This window comes from Parambassis ranga, chromosome 12 (assembly GCF_900634625.1).
Source record: "Parambassis ranga chromosome 12, fParRan2.1, whole genome shotgun sequence".
NCBI classification, from domain to species: Eukaryota; Metazoa; Chordata; class Actinopteri; family Ambassidae; genus Parambassis; species Parambassis ranga.
Genome location: NC_041032.1, coordinates 7,113,567 through 7,133,946, shown reverse-complemented (window position 1 = coordinate 7,133,946; position 20,380 = coordinate 7,113,567). Strand labels below are relative to the sequence as shown.

General features: G+C 41.9%; 1 protein-coding gene across 1 annotated transcript in view; it reads left to right on the top strand.

The window, feature by feature from the left end:
* LOC114443886 (matrix metalloproteinase-17-like) overlaps positions 1–15,657 on the top strand; it is a 46,699-nt gene extending 31,042 nt beyond the window's left edge. Inside the window, exons 5-10 of the mRNA XM_028418234.1 lie at positions 6,080–6,256; positions 6,882–6,984; positions 8,471–8,553; positions 9,280–9,432; positions 9,773–10,030; positions 15,332–15,657. Coding sequence (XP_028274035.1) covers positions 6,080–6,256; positions 6,882–6,984; positions 8,471–8,553; positions 9,280–9,432; positions 9,773–10,030; positions 15,332–15,657 — 1,100 coding nt within the window. The remainder of the gene's footprint in view (positions 1–6,079; positions 6,257–6,881; positions 6,985–8,470; positions 8,554–9,279; positions 9,433–9,772; positions 10,031–15,331) is intronic.
* Positions 15,658–20,380: the final 4,723 nt, after the last annotated feature.

Here is a 20,380-nt window from a genome sequence, read left to right as displayed (position 1 = left end):
AAATCACAAATGAAGAGCCTGAAATATCTGAATTCTTCAAACTTTACACAGCCATTCATGGCAGGTGAAGCTTTTGATGATGTATAGCCTGCTTATCCTGTCCACATTTGCATTTCGTGCAGGTTTTTCATAAAACATCAAAGACCTGGCTTTTTGTCACTGCATGATTTATTGGCTTGTCACTGACAATAAACTGGACTGAAAGTCAAGCTCCGTGGCAGACAATAAGTATTTTGACATCCTGAAAGTTCGCATTGGGTCCTGATAGCGTTCATGTCGAGGATGAACTTCTAAACTCGAGTAATAAGTGTCGAAAATATGAATCTCTGCTGGCTGTTTGCTGAAAGCTGTTGTGAATTTGACCTTAATATTTGCAGAGGTTGTGCTCCCTTTTAAGATGATTTGACACAGAATGGCCTCATATAATATGAGATACATTTGTAACATCGACAATAACACTTCCAGGGATGTAGAGGTGAACTACGCGTGGGTTAAATTGCGTAATGTCAGCTGTTTCTCCTTTTCTGTGCATAGTTTTTACTACACAGATGACACCGTTTATGGTGAATTCTTATTATTAACGGTCATTTATATTGCACTGCTATATTTTAAAACAAGGTTTTAACAACATTTTAAATTGTTCTTTTGAAATTTTGACCTCAACTTGAAAAAACATGAGGCTTTTGCTTTGTGTGTGTGTGAGTCCCTCAAACCCAGCTGGTGATCCTGTGATGGGGCCAGGACCTGCATGGAGTTCCCTCTTTTTTTTTGTTTTTGCGCTGTCAGTGCTGTGAACCATATGTTTCAGGACAGCAGCTCAATCTGCTCCAATTAGACCTCCCACCAGGCTCCAGCAGCGGCAGGACAAGCAGACGACGCCGCAGCGCAGCCTGTGCGTGCGTGTGTGTAGAGTGATGGTGGCAACAGCTGCATAGATGTAGGGTTAGATAATGGGAGCGGTGCAGCAAAGTAGGTAGAGGTCAGAGGTGTTATTCAGCCAGTCAGCAACAGTAATATTTATATTAACAGCACGGTTTTAAGTACTAACTAAGTAGATGATGATGATTTGGGCAGCTATAAATAATTCAGAGATGGTTGTAGCCACTTTGTTAGTACAGTCTAATAGCCTTCAGTGTGGGAGAGAGGATGGTTCTGCGAATCATTGCAGCTTCTTAGATGTTGAGGGATATTTCTCTTCTCCGCTGTGATAAATCCCCTTAAGGGTGATTTTTCAACATCTAACATTTTCATCTGTAAAGCAAGCAGACTTCTATTTTTAACTATCACAAAAACTCTCTCCAAAATGTCTTTAATCAGCTCCCTGAAGAAAGGCACCAACTGGTGCTGGAGTGAACTCACCTCTTTATTTTCTTTCTTTGATTTGCCTTCTTTGTCACACCGAGGCTGTCAGACTGATGCTTCGAGGATCGAAGAAAGGAACAAAAAAAAAAAAAGCTAATTAAACAGCTCTTAATTTCTTCACGTCACCCTCTGCCGGCCTCACCTTGCTGCTGTCTCACACTCCTCCTCCTCTTCCTCCTCCTGCGTCATCCTCGGCTTGTCTCTAAGGCTTTGCTGCGCTGTTGTCCGTATCTGTGCTTCTACACATCCACAGACTGCGCTGCTTCCAAAAAGCTATCAGATTTACAAATTATTTGTTCTCAACAACTTGTGTTAATCCCTTGAGAATGTACAGACTTGTTAGGTCAGCTCAGGAGCTAAAAAAAATGAGTGTTGGTGCTTCAGCAGATTGTAGAGCTTTGTAATCATCTTTAGAAAAATGAACTTTATCTGACAAATCCAGAGCTGAGTAATTGCCTTTGCTAATTCCCTTCCCCCCCCTTCTCCCGGTGCATTGTTCTCAGCGGGGTCCCTAAATCTGGGTCCACGAAGGCCATCTCCTAATGCGTACAATGATGCAGAACAGTGAAAATTAAGCACCGCAATTTAGCCGACCAGTATCATCACCCCCCGCTGTGCAGATTGATGGCTCTGGCATCCATTAAGAGTCGTGAAAGGTGGAATCTCAGTGAGATCAAATAAGTGGAGGTTTGAAAGTGCTGTTTTTGCTTTGACAGGCAGCAGATTGCTTCTATTAATTATCACTCAGCCAGCAATATGCCTCTGCAAGCTGATTACCCTGACTGAAACAAAAGCATCATTAAGCAGGTGAATTTTTCATGACATTCCATTTTTCCGCATGTGTGTGTGTAAATGTGTTCATCGAGCAGAGGCAGAAACCTCTTACAAAACTTTTATCTGTTAGGCATACGGAGCTAAATTATCATTCATATATACAAAATATGTGGCAGAATAATCTCATGTTATAAATTATGGCAACCAAAAGTCACAGATTACACAGATTAGAAGTTGTATGTGTTGCTTAAGGAGTATTGAGAGGGCAGAGAGCAGACAAACAGAGACTTTCACTGACCCTGTCTCTGTTGCTCCCTGGTTTGTTTATTTGTTTTTTATGTGAGATGGGAAGTTGTGTGGTAAAATGTAGTTACAGCCTTAAAAAGAAGTGAGAACAAGGCAGAACCTCTGTGGGGAAGAACAGAGGACGTGTCAAGGCTTAATCTTTGCTTTAATGCGTTACCAGCTGCAATCTAAAGTCTTTATGCTGTACAGACTGATGCTGTCTGTAACAGAGCCGACAATAACAAACTGTTCAAGTACAAAACAGAACAGAATACTGGAAAAGAAAACAATGCTGCCGAGCAATTCAGCAGCAGAATGAGAATCCATAGACAATAAACAAAGATATAACAAGTACCCAGAACAGGAGGGCAGAGTGTGTAATCCACAACATACTGCTGTATATCCATTTGAGTTACTGCACTTGTTTTTTGCATGCTCTCCTCTTAAAGTCCTCAACATGTGACCTCTGGTGAAATTAATGGCAAGCATATGTGTTTTTAAAGGTTAATGACATGTTGAATATTTTTGATAAATACCTTGTGTGACCGCAGAAAGCAGCCACACTAAGGAAATGAGGGGTTAAATATGAGTCTCTGGCTGCTGAGTTTTTTCATTTAGTTGTTTGTGGTCACTAAACTTCACTGGAACAGGCTCGGTTTAGGCTCGCTGAGCATGCAGGATGGATTGTACTCTTTTTGGTCTACTCTGTAGTATCAACAGGAAATTGTACATTTAGTGAAAATTCTCTTGCCTATTTTAAGCTTTTGTGTGTATTAATAATATTCTATTTGAGTATAAATGACTTTATATTGGCATAGAATGCACATCTGAAAGGAGCTAAACAGGCGTGGGTCCAAAGCAGAGCCCACTTTGGCACTGGAATGTTTTCATTTTAGGCCGGACAGACATCTTCTAGACTAGAATCAAGACATCTGAGTCCAGTGATCAGCGTTCAGGAGAAGCTCTTAATCTCTATTCTCAGCACTCTGCGATAAAAGCATTTGATGTGATTAAAAAAAGGTACTTAATGGGCAAATCTGAACTTACCAATGAAGGAGGGGGATCGGTGTTGTGCACTAGACCGACGTTTGTTGGCTGCATTATTTGTTTGTTGGAAAGCAGATGTATCGATGAGGGGCAGTGGGCAGGAGAAGAGCTGCTTCATGGAAGGGAGGACATCACCGCTGTTGAACGGCAGAGGTTGGTAATGATGTTGGATTCATGCTTGAGAGGCCTGGACCAGAAGATGTTTGGGAGGAGAGGCATGTTGTTGGCACTGATATTTGGAGACTCACTCTGGTCTGATTTTTTTCCTCCCACATCGGATGGACCAGAGGGTGTTGTTGTGGTGCGTGGTCATGGTGGACAGGAGGCTGGCGGTGAGCCACCACCGCCATCACTGACAGGCCGACCGGTGCATGGAGTGTATCGCCCGCTGAGCCTTTGTGGTGACTGAATTAAATTAGTTGTCTGTGAGTCTACTCATCAATGATGGCACAACACAATGTGCTGACTGAATGCAGTCAGTCTAAATGTTTGTTTTATTCACATCTTGTTGTGCAGTGTCACAGCATATTGGAAATTCAGTAATTGCAGTATTGACAGAACAGTTGGCTCGTCAAAGTGTTAAGTGGAGATTATTAACTTCATCATAACAGGCTGCAATACATAAATTAACTCTACACCAGACGAATATTTATTCCATTTAACTGCAAGATGTAAAACTATGAAAACATCAAGGCTCATTCAAGCTAATACTGCACATAAATATATGGCAGAAATATAAAAAGGCAGATGTGACTTGATTGGGCAATACCAGTGGCATCACAAAGTAATATACACACTGTTTCCATATCTTTTTAATTGTATTAAAATAAGCTTAAATCCTTAATGGGTGCAGTATTCCAGGAAAGAACATGGCACATAAGTTCACCAGTTCCCAGTATCTCCTGCAGATTCACGTGACACATGGTTAACACACGGTTAACACAACACAAGGTTAAAATCAGGGCATTCACATGGGACATCTTCTTGACCAGAATCAAGTCATCTGAGTCCAGTGATCCTCGTTACTCAGGCCTGGAGAAGCAGCGGTCAGGAGAAGGTTCAGAGATCTACTGACTAAAGCTCTTAATCTCTATTCTCAGCACTATGCGATAAAAGCATTTGAGTTGATAAAAAAAAAAACTTAATGGGTCACTGGTGAATCTGCAAGAACAAAGATTGAACCGCTAACAATCAAACAGTCTGCAGAGCTACACAAAAGTCGACTCTGTCTCTCCCTGCCTTCCTAAATGAATCCAGTTCATCCACACAATTCTCCCCGGTGCAACTTTGTCCGCAGGCATTACATCTATTCTGTCAGCTTCCCATGGACCATACTAAATATGATGACATGGTACATACTCTGCTCTGAGCCCCCGTCCTCTCCCTCTCTCTCTCCCTCTCTCTAGCCTCCTTTTGTTCACCTGCACCATGTGCTCCTGTAGATTACAGTTTGCATTTACCTCCTCAATACCCCAGATGAATAGTGTAAGCAGGAGTGCATGTCCCATGCTGAGGCTAACCTAAGGTTAACTGAATGCAGGCTTGAGCTGAGCCACCGAGGAACTCTAAGCTAGCTTGGCTGGACGTGCTAGCTCTCCATAATTTTGCAAATGTAAATCTCCAAGCCCCAGGTTTTGTCTTGCTTCACAGAGAAAGAGGGAGAGAGAGACAAGGAGGTTTGGAGGCTTTTTCTTTTCATGTTTCCCCTGAGCATGGAGGGAAATGTGCTTTAATGGCCTGAAGCCTCTTTAGGTGTCTATCCGCACTCAGATTTTGATTGGCGGCTCAGGGACTCAGGCAGTATTACCATAGTTATCTCAGTACGCCACATGCCTAACAGCAGTCAAAGCGTCCTGAGCTGCCTGTCATGCCTCTTAATTTGCACCATAAGCAGATGAGTTGAAAAATACCTGAACGGGGTACAATTCAGGACGCAGACATGACATGGCTCTTTCCAAAGTCATGGCCAGAAATCCTCCATGACTTCACAACATGTTCGATCAGCTGGTGGCTTCTGGTAACACGTGTGTGTGACCCTGCATGGTAGAAACAGGGCTGCTGCTGGTAGTTATTACAGTCAGGCTATTTGCTCACTTATTTTGTCAATAATTTATTTTTATGTTTTTTTTTTTCTTTCAAACTTCTCAAAACAACAGCAAATTCTCACAACGCAGGAAATTGAGGCAGCAAATGTTTATTTGTAAGATTGTTTGTCATTAATTTAAGGACCTTTGTGTGGGCTCAAAGCGGACATAGAATGAAATATTCATCATGTTTTTATTACAGTATAATCATTTAGCTTTCATTAGCTTTATTACTTTCAAGGGAGTAGGTTCTTTTTTTTATTCTATGTGGTGCTGCCTAATTCCTACAGTAGTCCAGAATGGACAGACTGAGAGAGTCTGTTGTTTTTATAATGATCTAATGCCTACTGCACACATTTGTAAAGGAAAAAAACGTGGTCCTTTAACTAACAATTGAGTTGTTTTGCTTCTTAAAATCGGTTGCTATATATATCACTTCCTATTGTAAGCTACTACACACCATGTAACATTGTCTTGCTGTCCACAATAATGCAGTTGTAGTGTGACCCACTCTGTGTCTTCCTCAGACTCTCATGGTATGGATCTGTTTGCCGTCGCAGTCCATGAGTTCGGTCACGCCATCGGCCTGGTCCACACTTCAGCCATGGAGTCCATCATGAGACCATACTACCAGGGTCCCGTGGGAGACCCTCTGAAATACGATCTACCATATGAAGACAAAGTCCGTGTCTGGCAGCTCTATGGTATGAGGGTACATGTGGACATGTGTGTGTTGTATGTGAAAGAATGTGAAAAGGATTAGTATGGTCTTGATAGTGAAGGATGAGTGAACTTAGCAACATGGCGGTAAGCATTAAATTATTCATTTGATTTATTTATTCATTTATAATCTCAATAAATAAAAAATACTGACTGTATCAGCCCTTCACCTTATGAAACAAGCTTCTAATCAATGGTGTGAAATACCCGAGCCGAATGTGCATTCACACAATCCTCCTCAAGTGCCCATGAGACATAAGCCTCTGCTGCAATTACTGTATAAGTCTCAGTGGTGGAAACAGCCGCCCGTTGGTGATGGCTCTGTAGACCATAGACACAGCTGCGAAGGTTATTGATTTTATGGAAACATGGGATGGAGTTAATTGGACCTCATTACAGCTTCATGTGGCCGCATCACACCTTGCCCTCATAAAGGAAGTGGCAGGGTGAGGAAGAGGAGGGTGATATGCAGGAGGAAATGTGTGTGTGTGTGTGTGTGTGTGTGAATAAGTAATAAGTGAGGAAAGAAATCAATCAAAAAACTGAGTACTGATCAGAAATGAAAGGAATTAAAGAGTAACCTGAGTTGTGATTTGCCCCTCACTCTAGGCGTAAGAGAATCTGTGTCCCACACAAACCAACCAGGCAGCCCCTCTCAGACAGCTGAGCCTCCGGTTCTGCTGGACCTCCCTGAGAACAGATCCACGTTCCTGTAAGTAGGAACTATTCTCTTTCATGGAATAAAATTCTCTGGTGAATAATAATAATCAATGAATAATGTCTTAGCTGTGACTCTGAATCACCAGCGTTACAGCCAACCTTCATTCACAGTCTGAAAATCCTTTTCACCATGACCCCGTCTGTGCTGTGTTGGCACTGGAACAGATTGTTTGGAGCGGGGATACAGGCTGGGTGTACAGTCATGGTACAAAAACAAACTGTTTGGTATATTGAGCTGAAAATTGAAAAAACTAATTCCAGGACCTTGAATGTTTGCGTAACAAGCTGCTTTATTAAAGTCGCGGCAATAAGCTGCATCTATAGGTCTCACACAGGTTGCTGTTGCTACGTTTATTGGATCTCATTATAGAGACATTACTGCTTTCCTGTTTGTGCCTTGTACACTGGCATAATTACATTGTGATTGCTTTTTTTATTTTATTACTTTTTTTCTTCTTTTCTTTGTGGCACAGCGAAATGAATCTATGCAGAAATACTAAACATTTTTGGAGCTTGATATAAAGTCGTAAGGTACAAACAAATTAGCCAGGAGTCGGAAAGGGAGCTTGGTAGCCTGCCCATCTAATTAAGTAATTCCCTAAAGAGACTCAGGCAGTGATCGGCCTGTAGTTTTTAGGTTGTGAAGCATAATTAGACAAAAAAAAGTCTATTTATTGCTTGAGTGTACACCCACTCACAATCGTGCATCCAAACAACTAGGCTCTGACCTTTAAGTAACCCTTAAGTGGCCCAACAAAGGAATTTATTGAGAATTTGTTAAATGCATGAAAAAAAGGTTGCCAGAGTTGACCAGGCAGTGTTGTTGTGTTTAACCACCTCTGATCCCCACTTTGCAACTTCCACTGGCCTCATTAATGACTTCTTGCTGCCTTCATCAGGCTGTGATGTGTGGAAAAAGCTCGATTAGGCCTGACAAGGCTCCCTAATACCGACCACTAGGCTGAGGTGTTGTGCTAGTAGAGCTCTGAATAGAGACCTTTGTTGGTAATATAAGGTCTGGCTGGCTCCCACTCACCGCCTCGTGGTGCTAATGGCTTCATCATTGGCAGGCAGGCCACGTCAGTGCTTTAAATCACTTAAAAAGCTCTGTGATAAATGCACCCAGGGATCTCACCGTGTCAGTCCAATAGCCTCTCCTCTTTTGTTTAGCCTGGTTTCACAGATTATTGCAGAGGCAGCCGATAGCTGCAGATGATGGTAAAATCATGAAGAGAATTAGCTGTGTAAAATGAGGCCTGTGTGTGTGTGTGTCATTAAAAGCATCAACTTTTCACTTTGTTTTAAATGTAACATCGATTTAGAGGATAGATGAATTACAGGAACACAGAAGAACATTAACCGTGATGGCAAACCATTTAAAGTGTCATAAATGTCCAGTTTAACACAGCTGCCTCTTTATTTTCTCTCTTTTTACAATGTCCTCTCCTCCTACTCACTTCACATTTCATTGCTCTCAGGCTGGCACGAGATGCCCCAGACAGATGCACCAGTCACTTTGATGCCGTGGCCCAGATACGAGGGGAGGCCTTCTTTTTCAAAGGTACAACTGCACAAAGGGGAGACGCAAAGGCTGCAGAAAGAAAAAAAAACTCACTAAATGATCGAGAAGTAGAAGAAAGAGAAAAATTAAAGAAAAAGATAGGTGGATGAGAGCGAGATGAGAGGAAGGCAGCTGCAGTCGCCCGACCGAGCCAGTAGAGCCCTGCTGAGAGACTGCAGTCCAGAAATTACATCAGGCTTTCATGCTCGCCCTCTGGAGGGATGACCCCTAGCCCCCCCACTGACAACGGAAACAAGAAGCAGACTCGACTCGCATACCTTCAGCAGTGGAAGCAATAGGAAAAGTTCAGCAGACAGTTTTTTCAAAGTTTATAATCATTGATAGACATTTAAAATGAGTCACCTTCCAGTTCTAAGCAGCCAACATGATACAGTCAAGTTCATATTTACATATGTTCAACTCTGTAATGTGAAGTCTGTACTTTCAGATGCATAGATTTTGTTTTCCTCTGTCGCTTAACTGCTGCTGCCGAGGTTTCTAGACTAAAGGAGCCGTCCTTCATGACACGCAAAGGAACACATAGGAAATTCTCCGCAGGTCAAACAGTGTCAATAATTCTACATTTGACCTTTGCATTCTACAAAGGCACGGCCTTCAAAGAATGCAACCCTTTGAGGGTGGGAGAGGGGGAGAGAATTGAGACACAGCTAGAGATCAGTCAGAGTGTGATGGTGCTTTAATTTGAAGTCTCCTGTTCCTTCCCAGGGAAGTACTTCTGGAGGCTAACGAGGGAGAAGCACCTGGTGTCTCTCCGTCCTGCTGAGATCCATCGCTTCTGGAGGGGCCTTCCAACCAACCTGGACAGCGTGGATGCTGTGTACGAGAGGCCCGGGGACCACAAAATAGTCTTTTTCAAAGGTAATCAACTTTTGTAAAGTAGAAGAACTTTTTAAACTATATTTTTTAAATATCATATTAGATTTGATTGAGCACAAATTTAAAATGCTGGATTCATCCACACTAGAAAGAGACAAGATGAAAAAAATCAGTTCATTATTCTCTCACAGTGTGCTGCTGTGAGTGAAGGAGAGTTGTTCCAAAAGTTTGATTTAAAAAAAAAAACTGAAAAGTAAAACAAAGAAACAAGGACACGTTTTATATTTGACTTTTAAAAAGATGTTCTGTATAATTTTCCTTGACACTTGGCTTTTACACACCTTTTATTCAGTCTCACCTTTTTTCAATGTATTTTCTTTAGGTCTGAAATACTGGGTATTTAAAGACAATAATGTCGAAGAGGGTTACCCACGTCCAATCAGTGACTTTGGTCTGCCGATGGAAGGAGTGGACGCCGCCTTTGTTTGGCTTCACAACGACAAAACGTACTTCTTCAAGGACAGTCGCTACTGGCGCTACGACGACCACCTGCGGCGCATGGACCTGGGCTACCCTAAAGACAGCACCCTTTGGAAGGGGCTGCCGCCACAGCTGGATGACGCCATGAGGTGGTCAGATGGTGAGTCAAGGATCAATAATATCTTAGTGAGCACAGACATTATACAGAGGTTTCACTCCAGCTCTCCATTTTGATACTGTTTATCACAACTTCTAATTATGATTCATAAGCATTTAAGCCTACTAAAGCATTTAAATTTACCTTATTTATTAGTCCAAATTAACTCCTGCCTTTCATAGATAAGACATTTCACCTGAAAAAAAATCAGCTAAAATTTATAAAAAATATCCTCATGTGTGTGTTGCATTTTCTATTTCATTTAATTTTATTTAATTTTGGCAGTCCTTGCTTGCATCCATGATTTATTGGCGTAGCTGCAGTGTGCAGATTAGAGGTACATTTGCATTTGTTTGTTTTCATGTGTCAATAGAGTTTTTTTTTATTATTTTAACCTCTATCTGTTATTTTGACATAGCACACATGGGTTTTTCTGCCAAACACTCTGTTTCACGTTCACAGAATCAAACACATCCAAACCTTGGAGCTTGCCCAGTGTAATCACACTGTGCAGCTCCACTGTACCAGCTGAGTGTCAAGGTCACAGTCATCTGGTCACGTGCATGTTTAATGGCAGCCCTAAAAAAATGGCCATTTGTACAAACTGTACAGTTTTTTTTTTCAACTTTTAGGCTCAGGGATGTTTTAGATTTTTTAAATCTAAAAACATACCCTCAAAAACAGCCTATTACTTACTACTTTAAGGGCCACTCTCAGTGGGAGCCAGGATTTCCCTAATGCTCCCTGCAGCGCAGACGAATGCTGGAAGTCTTTCTCCCTATCAGGTATTCAGTGGTCTGTGTTCTGTCTTCTAAGGTGGTAGACTCAAAGGTCTCCAAGCTCTTTGATGAGTGCACCCCCCTGTGTATGTGTGTGTGTGTAGAGGGAAGAGGGCCAGCCACACAGTTTTCACTTAGCTTCACCCCCGGCCTTTATCAAGCACAGCCTGGAAGGGTAAACTTGGAAACCTGCACGCACAAATGCACATAGACAGAGCATGGGGCCTGGGAACTGGAGCCACATCAAAGCCTGTTCTGTGTTTGTTTCACCAGCTCAGGATGAGTTGAGAGGGAGAAAGGAGACACATGGAGAGAATAGAGTAATGCTACAGCAAGAAGGAAAGAGGACATACAGCATACAACATGTTTGTCACGATGATAAAACGGGAAGTGGACGAGAGGGGGAATCCAGAAAAAGACAGGATAAGTGGAGTTAAAGACAGCGGATAAAAAGGAAGAGATGTCTTTACTTAGAGAATAGATCTCTTAACCCACAGAGAAGGGCAGTAAAGCTGTAAAGGAATGAAGAGTGGTTGCTATGGAGGGAAAAGAGGACATTAACGCTATTATTTCAGCCATAATGGTGATAATAATCTGACATCAGTATGGTTCTCATGAACAGTTTAGCATTTCAGTATAGAGGGAAAAAGGTATAGTAAAATGTAACTTACTGTACATGAATATTACCTTAAACCAATACAAAGACATTCTTAGAAGCCTGTTAGTGTAATTGTAGTAAAAGGTTAAGTGATTCCCTCTCTTTGCATGGTAAAATATTGAATCGTCAGCATTTAGAAAACACTTTTCTACTTGAGTGCCCAACTCACACCTATTTGCACACCTTGTCTCACAATAATGGTGAAGGCTGACTTTCAAGTCGGTCACCTAGCTTTGCATTAAGAAACAAAACATAGGCGTACGGAAGGTCCGGGGATTGAACCGCCAACCTGATGGTCTGTGGTTTAGAAATCCTGAAGGACATTTGTGCTACCTGTCACATGTGAGCCCAACTCACAAAAAACACTTTTAGATAAGATAATATTTGTGTTTATGGAGCTACTTTATATTTATGATTTTGTGCACACAACAATGAAATTATACTCACTCACAAGTGTTGGTGTAGCCTGGTAGTCCATTGTTAAAATCCCTAAATAAACCATTTTATGGACTTACAGTATGTCATGTTAGCATTGATAATAGCAAGAAACAAGTCTTTGAAGCTCAGGCGGACATGAATGAATGTATGAATATATGAACAGTACTGATAAAATGCTGTGAGAGCTGTTTGGGCAGGAAAACAAGGTCTCCTCTTCACTCAAAGATCCTGGAGGGTTATTATCCCAATCTGAAATGTATTCACCAACTTTTGACAGCTCTAGGACTTTTTCTCTCAAAGGAGAAGAAAGAACAAGTTGAAGAAGACAAAGTGGCATTCAGGCCTACAAGCTCAGTTCAACCAATAATAGTGACAGATGGCAAAGGAGAGCGACTTTGTGTGTGTGTGTGTGTCTGTGTGAGGTTCAAAATTACTTTTAGACTTCAGAGAGAGCAGGACATGTTTAGAAAGTAAAAGACTTTATGGTCAGTCTCAGAGAGCTGCTTGTCACTGAATGTCTGCCAAAGCTACATGCAGCATGATTGTTTGTCTGATGTTTTTACATGTGAATTCATTCATTCATTTTATGGTGCATTGGCACAGTGTGCGTTGGTGGTGTTGTTGTAAGCACTAATACAGATAGGCTGAGACAGACACACACACACTTTATCGACCCCTAAGGGGAAATGCAGGTTTTCAGTAGCAACAGTAGAACAGACAGCATAGCATGCATAGGGTATAAACGTATAGAAAAGCATGGTGATGGTATAAAAGCACAGATGTATATGTGTGTGCGCTATGCTGCAGCATTGTTTACTCCCAACAGGCTGCAGCCAAGCTGCAATATATTCTCATGCTTATCCACAGGAAATGGACTATTATAGGTGCCATGTGAGCTTTCACCCACTTGCAAGATCAGCACAGTTGCCACATCAACTTATGTTGTATATTCTTCCAACCCAAAAAAAAGTACACATCCGTAAAGTACCAAAAAGCATTTATATTAAGAGAAACATTAGAGTCACAGCTGGATCCTACTCAGAGTCCTGCTCTTTCCTCCAATCCTTGAAGAGGAGCAATGCCTGCACCTGTGTAATATAGCAAAATAATATCTTAACTCTAGAGGTACATAGAGCTGTAGTCCTTGGAGCTGAGCTCCGAGTCTATTAACAAGAGACGTTTCTTCAAGCTCCTGCATTTGTTTATCTCGGCTGAGTCGTTGATGACTCAGCAGAGAGTTATCAATCATCAGCCGAGAGTCGTTGATGAAATGAAAAAGGAACAGGTGTATGGCGAAGGGTCTGTCTGGGATTCAAGGCACTGATTATAAATGTATAATAACATTTAAACTAAAGATCTTGGTATTTATCCTTCATATTTTGGATTTTGTTCCCTCTTTTGCAAAGCCTTCATTGTTCTGTCTAAATCAGAAATTATATTTGGCATGTTGCACGAGCATAAAGCAACACGCTTTTTAACCGTGCATGTTTGTGTCTCGCGTGTTATCACATCTAAGAAACACTGAAGATCACACCACAGAGTGGCATTTTCATCAATAGATCACGCTGCCAGTTCCCATTTTGGTATGTTGGTGACTCTAATTAACTTAAGCGCCCTGCGGTGAAAGGACAGTAGCAGCGGGTATATCAGCAACAATCAACTGACACTGTGCAATTAGGGTGTCAACAATGCCCATAAGGCGTCACTGGTCAGCACGCACAGATGACTAAAAAACAAAACAATCCTTGATGTAAGTAACCCAATTTACTTATTTATTCTTGAAAATATATTGTGTAGAAACAAACAGCACAAAGGCAGAATCTGGTTCTATCGTGCATCTGTGTAGTATTAATGAGGCGTCACACTATCTAGTCAAAGAGTATAATTTAAGGCTTGTTTGTGAATGCTCCTCCTGGTGCTGAATTATCTGTTGTCTTCCATTGAGGAGGCTTAATCTCACAGCTATCATCATGGGCAAAGTTATTGGCCACAACACAACTATTTTGCAAGTATACCATCTTAAATAAGTTGGAAAACTTTTAACACCATGTGAGGACTACTACTAGTCTACTGTCATTTTGATCAGCGGTCCCCAACCTTTTTGCACCACGGACCGGTATCATGTAAAACAATACTTTCACGGACCGGCACAGAAAAAAAGTGCATAAAGAGACAACTTACTCTTATGCTTAACTAGTGGGAGCCTTTGAGCTTTCTCAGCAATGAGGCGGTCCCATCTAGGGATAATGGGAGACATGACACCCGAAGTGTGTTTCTTATGTCCAGTCCACTCCGTAATTTTGTTTTGGCCGTCATTAATTGCTTCAGTCGTTCTTGTTCATGTTTTCTTCCATGGCTTGTCTTTTAATGCAGGGTGCTCGGTCTCGCAGTTTTGATGGCTTCGTTGCCTCATTTGCGAGTCTGTCGCCACATCACTCAGAGCGGACTTGGTGTGTGAGAATCACCTGTTGCAATAAATCCGTATTTTAAATAGGACTCCTGATATAGTCTTTTAAATGCGGATTTCTTTTTCTTTGAAGGGGTAGGCTCCTCTTCTTCTGTCTCCTCGTTAGGCCTTTTCCCCTTTCCGAAGAAGCTCTCCAAAGACGTTTGTTTTTTATTCATGTTTGCTGCTTGTGGGCTTAATTTTGGGGCCGTATCCCGTGACCGAGACAAGCGTCTGGGCAGGTGCTTAAAGGCACAGGCGGATGAATCTGATCGATTTATAAATGAAACAGCTTTCAGACTCAGATAATGAATAATATATGTTTTGCTCAGTCTTTCTGTGCGGCCCGGTACCAAATGACCCACGGACCGGTACCGGTCCCCGGCCCGGTGGTTGGGGACCACTGATTTAGATGGTGTCTAGTCAATCACTGCAAGTCACACATGTGCAAACTGTGATAACGTCTCCCCCATCCATCCTTAAAAAATGTTAGTGAACACTGGTGTAGAAACAAAATGTGTCTATTCAAATATCGTGTGTGTGTGTGTGGGGAGATCAGGTTGGAGTGCCACTGCCGAAACTTCCTAGTGGCAAATGGAGTTGTTAAATTAAAATGAGAAGACATGCTTTCCCATGATGGATGTAAACCTGTGCACACCTACTCATAGGCTCTTTTGTAATTCCCACCCTGTCTCAAATTATTCCCCCCGTCTTGAACAGGTGTCCTGTGCAGTAAAGTAATAACAGTGTGAATGTGTTAAACTTAAACACTTTGTGTCCTGGTTCAGTGATTCATGAAATTAAGGCCTGTGATGTTTTATGTGTTCTGTGCTTGTTGTGTATTCCAGATGAGAGCAAAGACAATTCTGTGCCTTCAGTGAATAATAAAGTAGGCTACAGCCTGGTGTTGTATTTTGTTATTTGTTTGTACACACACACACACATACACACTAATCCTAATCCTCTCCCCTCTGTCTCTAAAGGCTCGTCCTATTTTTTCAAGGGGAAGGAGTACTGGCGTGTCCCGGGCAGCGACATGGAGGTGGAGGCAGGATTTCCCCGCCTCATCGCCAAGGACTGGCTGCTGTGCACAGAGATGCAGTCGGACTCTCCAGACACAGAGCCCAAAAGCACGGGGACGAGAGTCAAAGTGCACCGACACCCGGACCACGCAGAGAACGGATACGAGGTGTGCTCCTGCACCTCCGACACCGCCTCGCCTTTAGGCGCCCGCCTCTCCCCGTCCCCCATCTGGCTGCTGCCACCTCTCTGGACGCTCTCACTGGCCCTGCGCTCTGAACTGCTATGATGCTAAAGCATGGGGACAGTGCTGTATACTGCAAGAGGGCCGGTTGAACAAACCAACAATTGGATAATGTTGTTCTTCTTATGTGATTTTGTATCTTTTTGCCCTAATTTTGCTGTTATTTATTTGGTGGGTAAATCATTCTTACAAAGTTTTTTTTCATGAATGATCAAACCGCCACATCTCTACAAGGAAAGACAAATAGAAATGTATCCCAAGAGTGCCAGGAGTGATTTCTTTCTCTTGATGTGTGGCAGGTATCTAGCAGCTAAATCATTACAATCTGAGATGCAGGGAGGTGAATATGTGCCAACAAACACTTAACTACAAGTTTCATAATTTCACACTTACCTCAAGCGGTACCTAGCTGTGGAAATAGTATGATTTCTACCACCCCAGTACACTTGAGATGAATTTCACTTTTTGTTGATTTGAAAAACTCTGCTGTAGTTCTGTGGGTAATCATAGTTGTTAAAACTGTTTTAAAGGGCTTTTTAGCTCCTATTTTATAGTAGGAGCTCCACCAAGACAAGAAGAAGCTGTAGTGATGTCCAGATAGAAGTGTATGCAAGGAGTTAGGTTGTCCACACAGCTCTAGAGGATAGAGGTAGTCAAACTAAACTAAAACTAGCTCTCCGGAGGTAATCAATGTTTTTTTCCTTCATAGACTGTATATACAGATGGATGATGTGGTTCTGCCTCCACCCATAGTGAACACTTTTATTGTGAGGATTTGAAAAAGAAAAGAAAGGAAATCCTCACAATACAAACTAGGTAATGGTAAGCCATAAACTATCTCTGGGAAAAATCTATTTGAGGAGTACTTTTAGTTAGCCTTGCAATGGGCTCGCATCCTGTTGCAGGAAGGGTTAAATGTTGTTGGAATCTTAGGTCCCCACCAATGTCAAAAGCAAATCTACACCCTTGCTCTGTAGTACGGGACAAAGTGGGTTTTTATTTGGGTCTGTGTCTCATCCAGTAACCTTTAGCAGGTAGGGTTTATGACCAATACTGCAGTTGGCCACCAGGGGGCAATCTAAATTCTTTGGCCTCAGTTCTGGGGAGCTGTCACACTATCCACTTTTTATACAGTCTTTGTTTTCTTTTAGTTATCAAACATTTTAATAAACCTCACCATCCACACACTCTATGTGCTGTTGTACAGGCAAACTTGTAAAAAAAAGTGGTGATTACAGGTTGTTAATAGCAGGAATACAAGGACTTTCATTGGCCAGTCACCACTTACCTCCTATAGTGACAACGCCATTTAAGTGAAGATCTACAAGATTGCTACTTGTGATGAGCATGAATGATTGAACACTAGAGAGATGCACAGGTGTGTAGGTGGAGGGGGGGTCTTGACTATAAAATAAGGAAGTGCAGCTCATGGGTTGTGAGTTGGGGTCCTTGCACTTGGTTTAGCAGCATCAGCATCCCCGGCTCCAGCCTTACGGTCCCTGAATTAATTCTTTCTGTAAAGATATATTTACTTATAGACTGATATATTTGAGTTGAAAGGTTCTGCAGTTATTGCATCACCAAATGAACTGTGTACATTTTAAGCTGTGTTTTCTAATGTAAAATATTTTTGTAGAAAAATTAAAAGGAATATATATACACCAACGACATCATTGGCTAGTTATTGGCCATGTGAATTTGTATTAGACAGATTTATTTTTTTAAGCACTCATGTTGGCCAAAGTGTGTAATTATTTAGTGTTATTGAAAGGGAAGCCAGACTTGAAGACAGATGATGGTAACATGACAGCTTGCAGACACCAACTGGGAGCCGCTCTCCATCTCTGTGATGTTCTTAAGCATGTTTTTCACTTGTAATGGTCACTCAGGAATGCAAAACACATCTTGTCAATCGCACTTTGAGTGGATATTCTGGCAGGCGATTATAACCGTGTTTTCTGAGAAGAGAGTATCAGAGTGAAAAAATGTCACCTAATCCAAAATGATTCAGCAGCTCACAGACTCAGCAGTCAACAGGATGTCAAGCCCGATGAGTCTTTGCAGAAGAGTACTTACACAAAAAGAAGCAGAAGTTGGTCATTGATGACATCATCATGCATTAACATGTGCATGTCTGCAACTGGCTTTGTGTTTTGTGTGGATGTTTGTTGATATATTCCACCCCGAAGTAACCCCACCCAAAGAATGCATACCCATAGATTTATGTTTGGAGGTAAAATGAAGTTTAAAAGTTTAAAAAGTCATTCATTCACTATTTCTGCCAAGAGCAGCATTTTTCCTTCCCTCCTACTCTTGACACACTCCAGTGCTATTAATTAACTTGTGTGGCTCAGCAGCCATCAGGAGAGCACCTGCACCCACAGGCAAATGCAGCAGGGAGTCTGTGTGTGTGTGTGTGTGTGTGTACGCTCTGTTTGACAAGATAACAATTAACAGTGCAACTCAATTTTGTAATATTATTGGAAAAACCAGTACATCATCCGTGGAGCATCTTCTGCTTGCATTTTCACAGCTTGGGTCTCCAGATGGGTCAGGCAGAACCAATCAATCACTCTGTAGCTAAAATATTTAAAGCTGGGGGGAAGTTGTTGCTAACATGACACGTTACAGCGACATGGTTTACCAGAAGAGAGCACGCTGTCCTGCCAAAAAAAAAAGAGGAACAAATGGTCAGAATGTGACTGATTACTATAATAGACTCATGCAGCGGTTAGAAACAGGCAAACTGAGAAATTGCCAGCGAGAACACACGGAGACAGACAAACGGATGTAGAGATAGAGGAAAAATGAAATGTCATCTCTAGAGAGACACTGGCAAAGATAAGAAGACGATTTAGCAGTAAGAACTTAATCCACAAACCGCATCCACACAATAGTAGCTCATAAGGAGTGTTCAGTTTGGAGGTCTTAGTCGTCTTTTAACCATCTTAAACTAGCTTTTTTAGCCAGATTATCCCAAATATTTACTCTGGAGGTGAAACATGAGATGAGTGATGTTGGGGGAAAAATCGTTCCCCCTAGTTCGGGCTGCAAACAGACTCGGAGACAGAGACAGTTCAAAGTATACATGAGAAAAGTCAGTACATTCCCACTGAATCTAACATAGTTTTCTTCTAACAAGTGTGTAATAAGACTGTGAGCACACACAGTACACTATGGCTACCCTGTAGGTATATTGTCTGTTTGATCCCACGAATCAATGCAGGAGATGATGTTCCAGTTGTGGATGTGTTCATGACATCGATGACATCGCAGTGAGTTGTAGCGGCTCTGTCTCTGCTTTCTACTCATTGATGTTGCAGATAACTAAAAAGTTCTCCTTCCCACCTCCACCCCCCTCCTACATGTTGTACACCAGCACCGCCTCTCTGCTAAAACTGAACCACATTTTGCATGTAGGTGAGACACTCTCTTGTTGCGGGTGACAACACACAGTGTTACAGAACAGGCTTTCCTTTGCCCCCGAGTGCCCTGAGTTCAAAGTGTGACAGTGTGGAAATTGAATGTGTCTCACTGATGCCCCCTTTTTGGGATGTACACCAGTTAAAATGGCAGGTGGGGCCAAACCTTGGGTTCCCCAATAAAGACAGGGGTGAGTTTAAGGTCAGTGGTTAAGTCTCCAGCAACAACAAATGCAAGCCTATATTTCCCATTAGTGACCAAAGCAAGATTCTGTGTGTGTGTGTGTGTGTGTGTGTGTGTGTGTGTGTGTGTGTGTGTGTGTGAGAGAGAGAGAGAGTGCTTCCAAACAGGAGGGGGTTTTCATTTGGTGATGTGAATTCTGAACAAAGCTCTCTATCGGACAGTCTCTTTATACCAGTAGTAGTAGTTTGGCCAACCCCACACAAAGACATGTTTATTTCTGTGTGTGTGTGTGTGTAGGATGGCCCTCCATACACAGAGGGGCGGTGGTCACGGGGGAGAGGAGCAGCTGTTGTTGTGGCTGTCCATTTTGCATTTCGCCTGTCCTCATGCACACGTAAAAGTGCTCGGAGCTAGATCCCTGAAGCTGGCACAGGTGCAGAATACACAACACAGACCTCTAAGCACCTGACAAGTAACAACGTTACAGTCACCAGAGATGTTGCACACTAATGTTTTTGAAGCAAAATATCAAAAAACTGTAAATGTTTGCAAACATTTATTCATAAAGGACCACGAAAGATTCATAATTCTTAATATCTAACTCTCTCACACCTGCGCCAAGCATCAGTTAAATGATGTTCCTTACAAATATGTGCATTTATTTACATATCTAAGTTTTTTTTTTTTTACAGGAAATGATACTCGAAACCTTTTGCATCTTTTATCACTGGTGGAGTTCCTGTAGTCCTGGTGGGGCCAATCAATCAGTCTGAAGTCAACCAAACCAAAAGCTGAAAGATTCGCTGCGAGAGCAATTTCCTGCAAAACTAGAATGTGCTGCGGGCTGCTGTGAGAGAGGAGGTGATGGGATTACAACTGTGAGCTGCAACTCCCAGCAAAAATCTGTCTTTCTAAACACTCACAAACTATATTATTTATGACTCATTCAGATGACTCCGATAAATAAAGACACAGTAGAAGCAGTCCCACATTTGGTCATTCATCTCATATAATACTAATGGAATCTGTGAGTTAAAGCACCAAATAATAAAGTAGACTGACCTAAAAAAATATCAATATCACAATATTATCACCACTTTACCAGCCTTTCTAATAGGAAATAGAAGCTGATGTATTGATCTATGTTATCTTCAAAGGCACT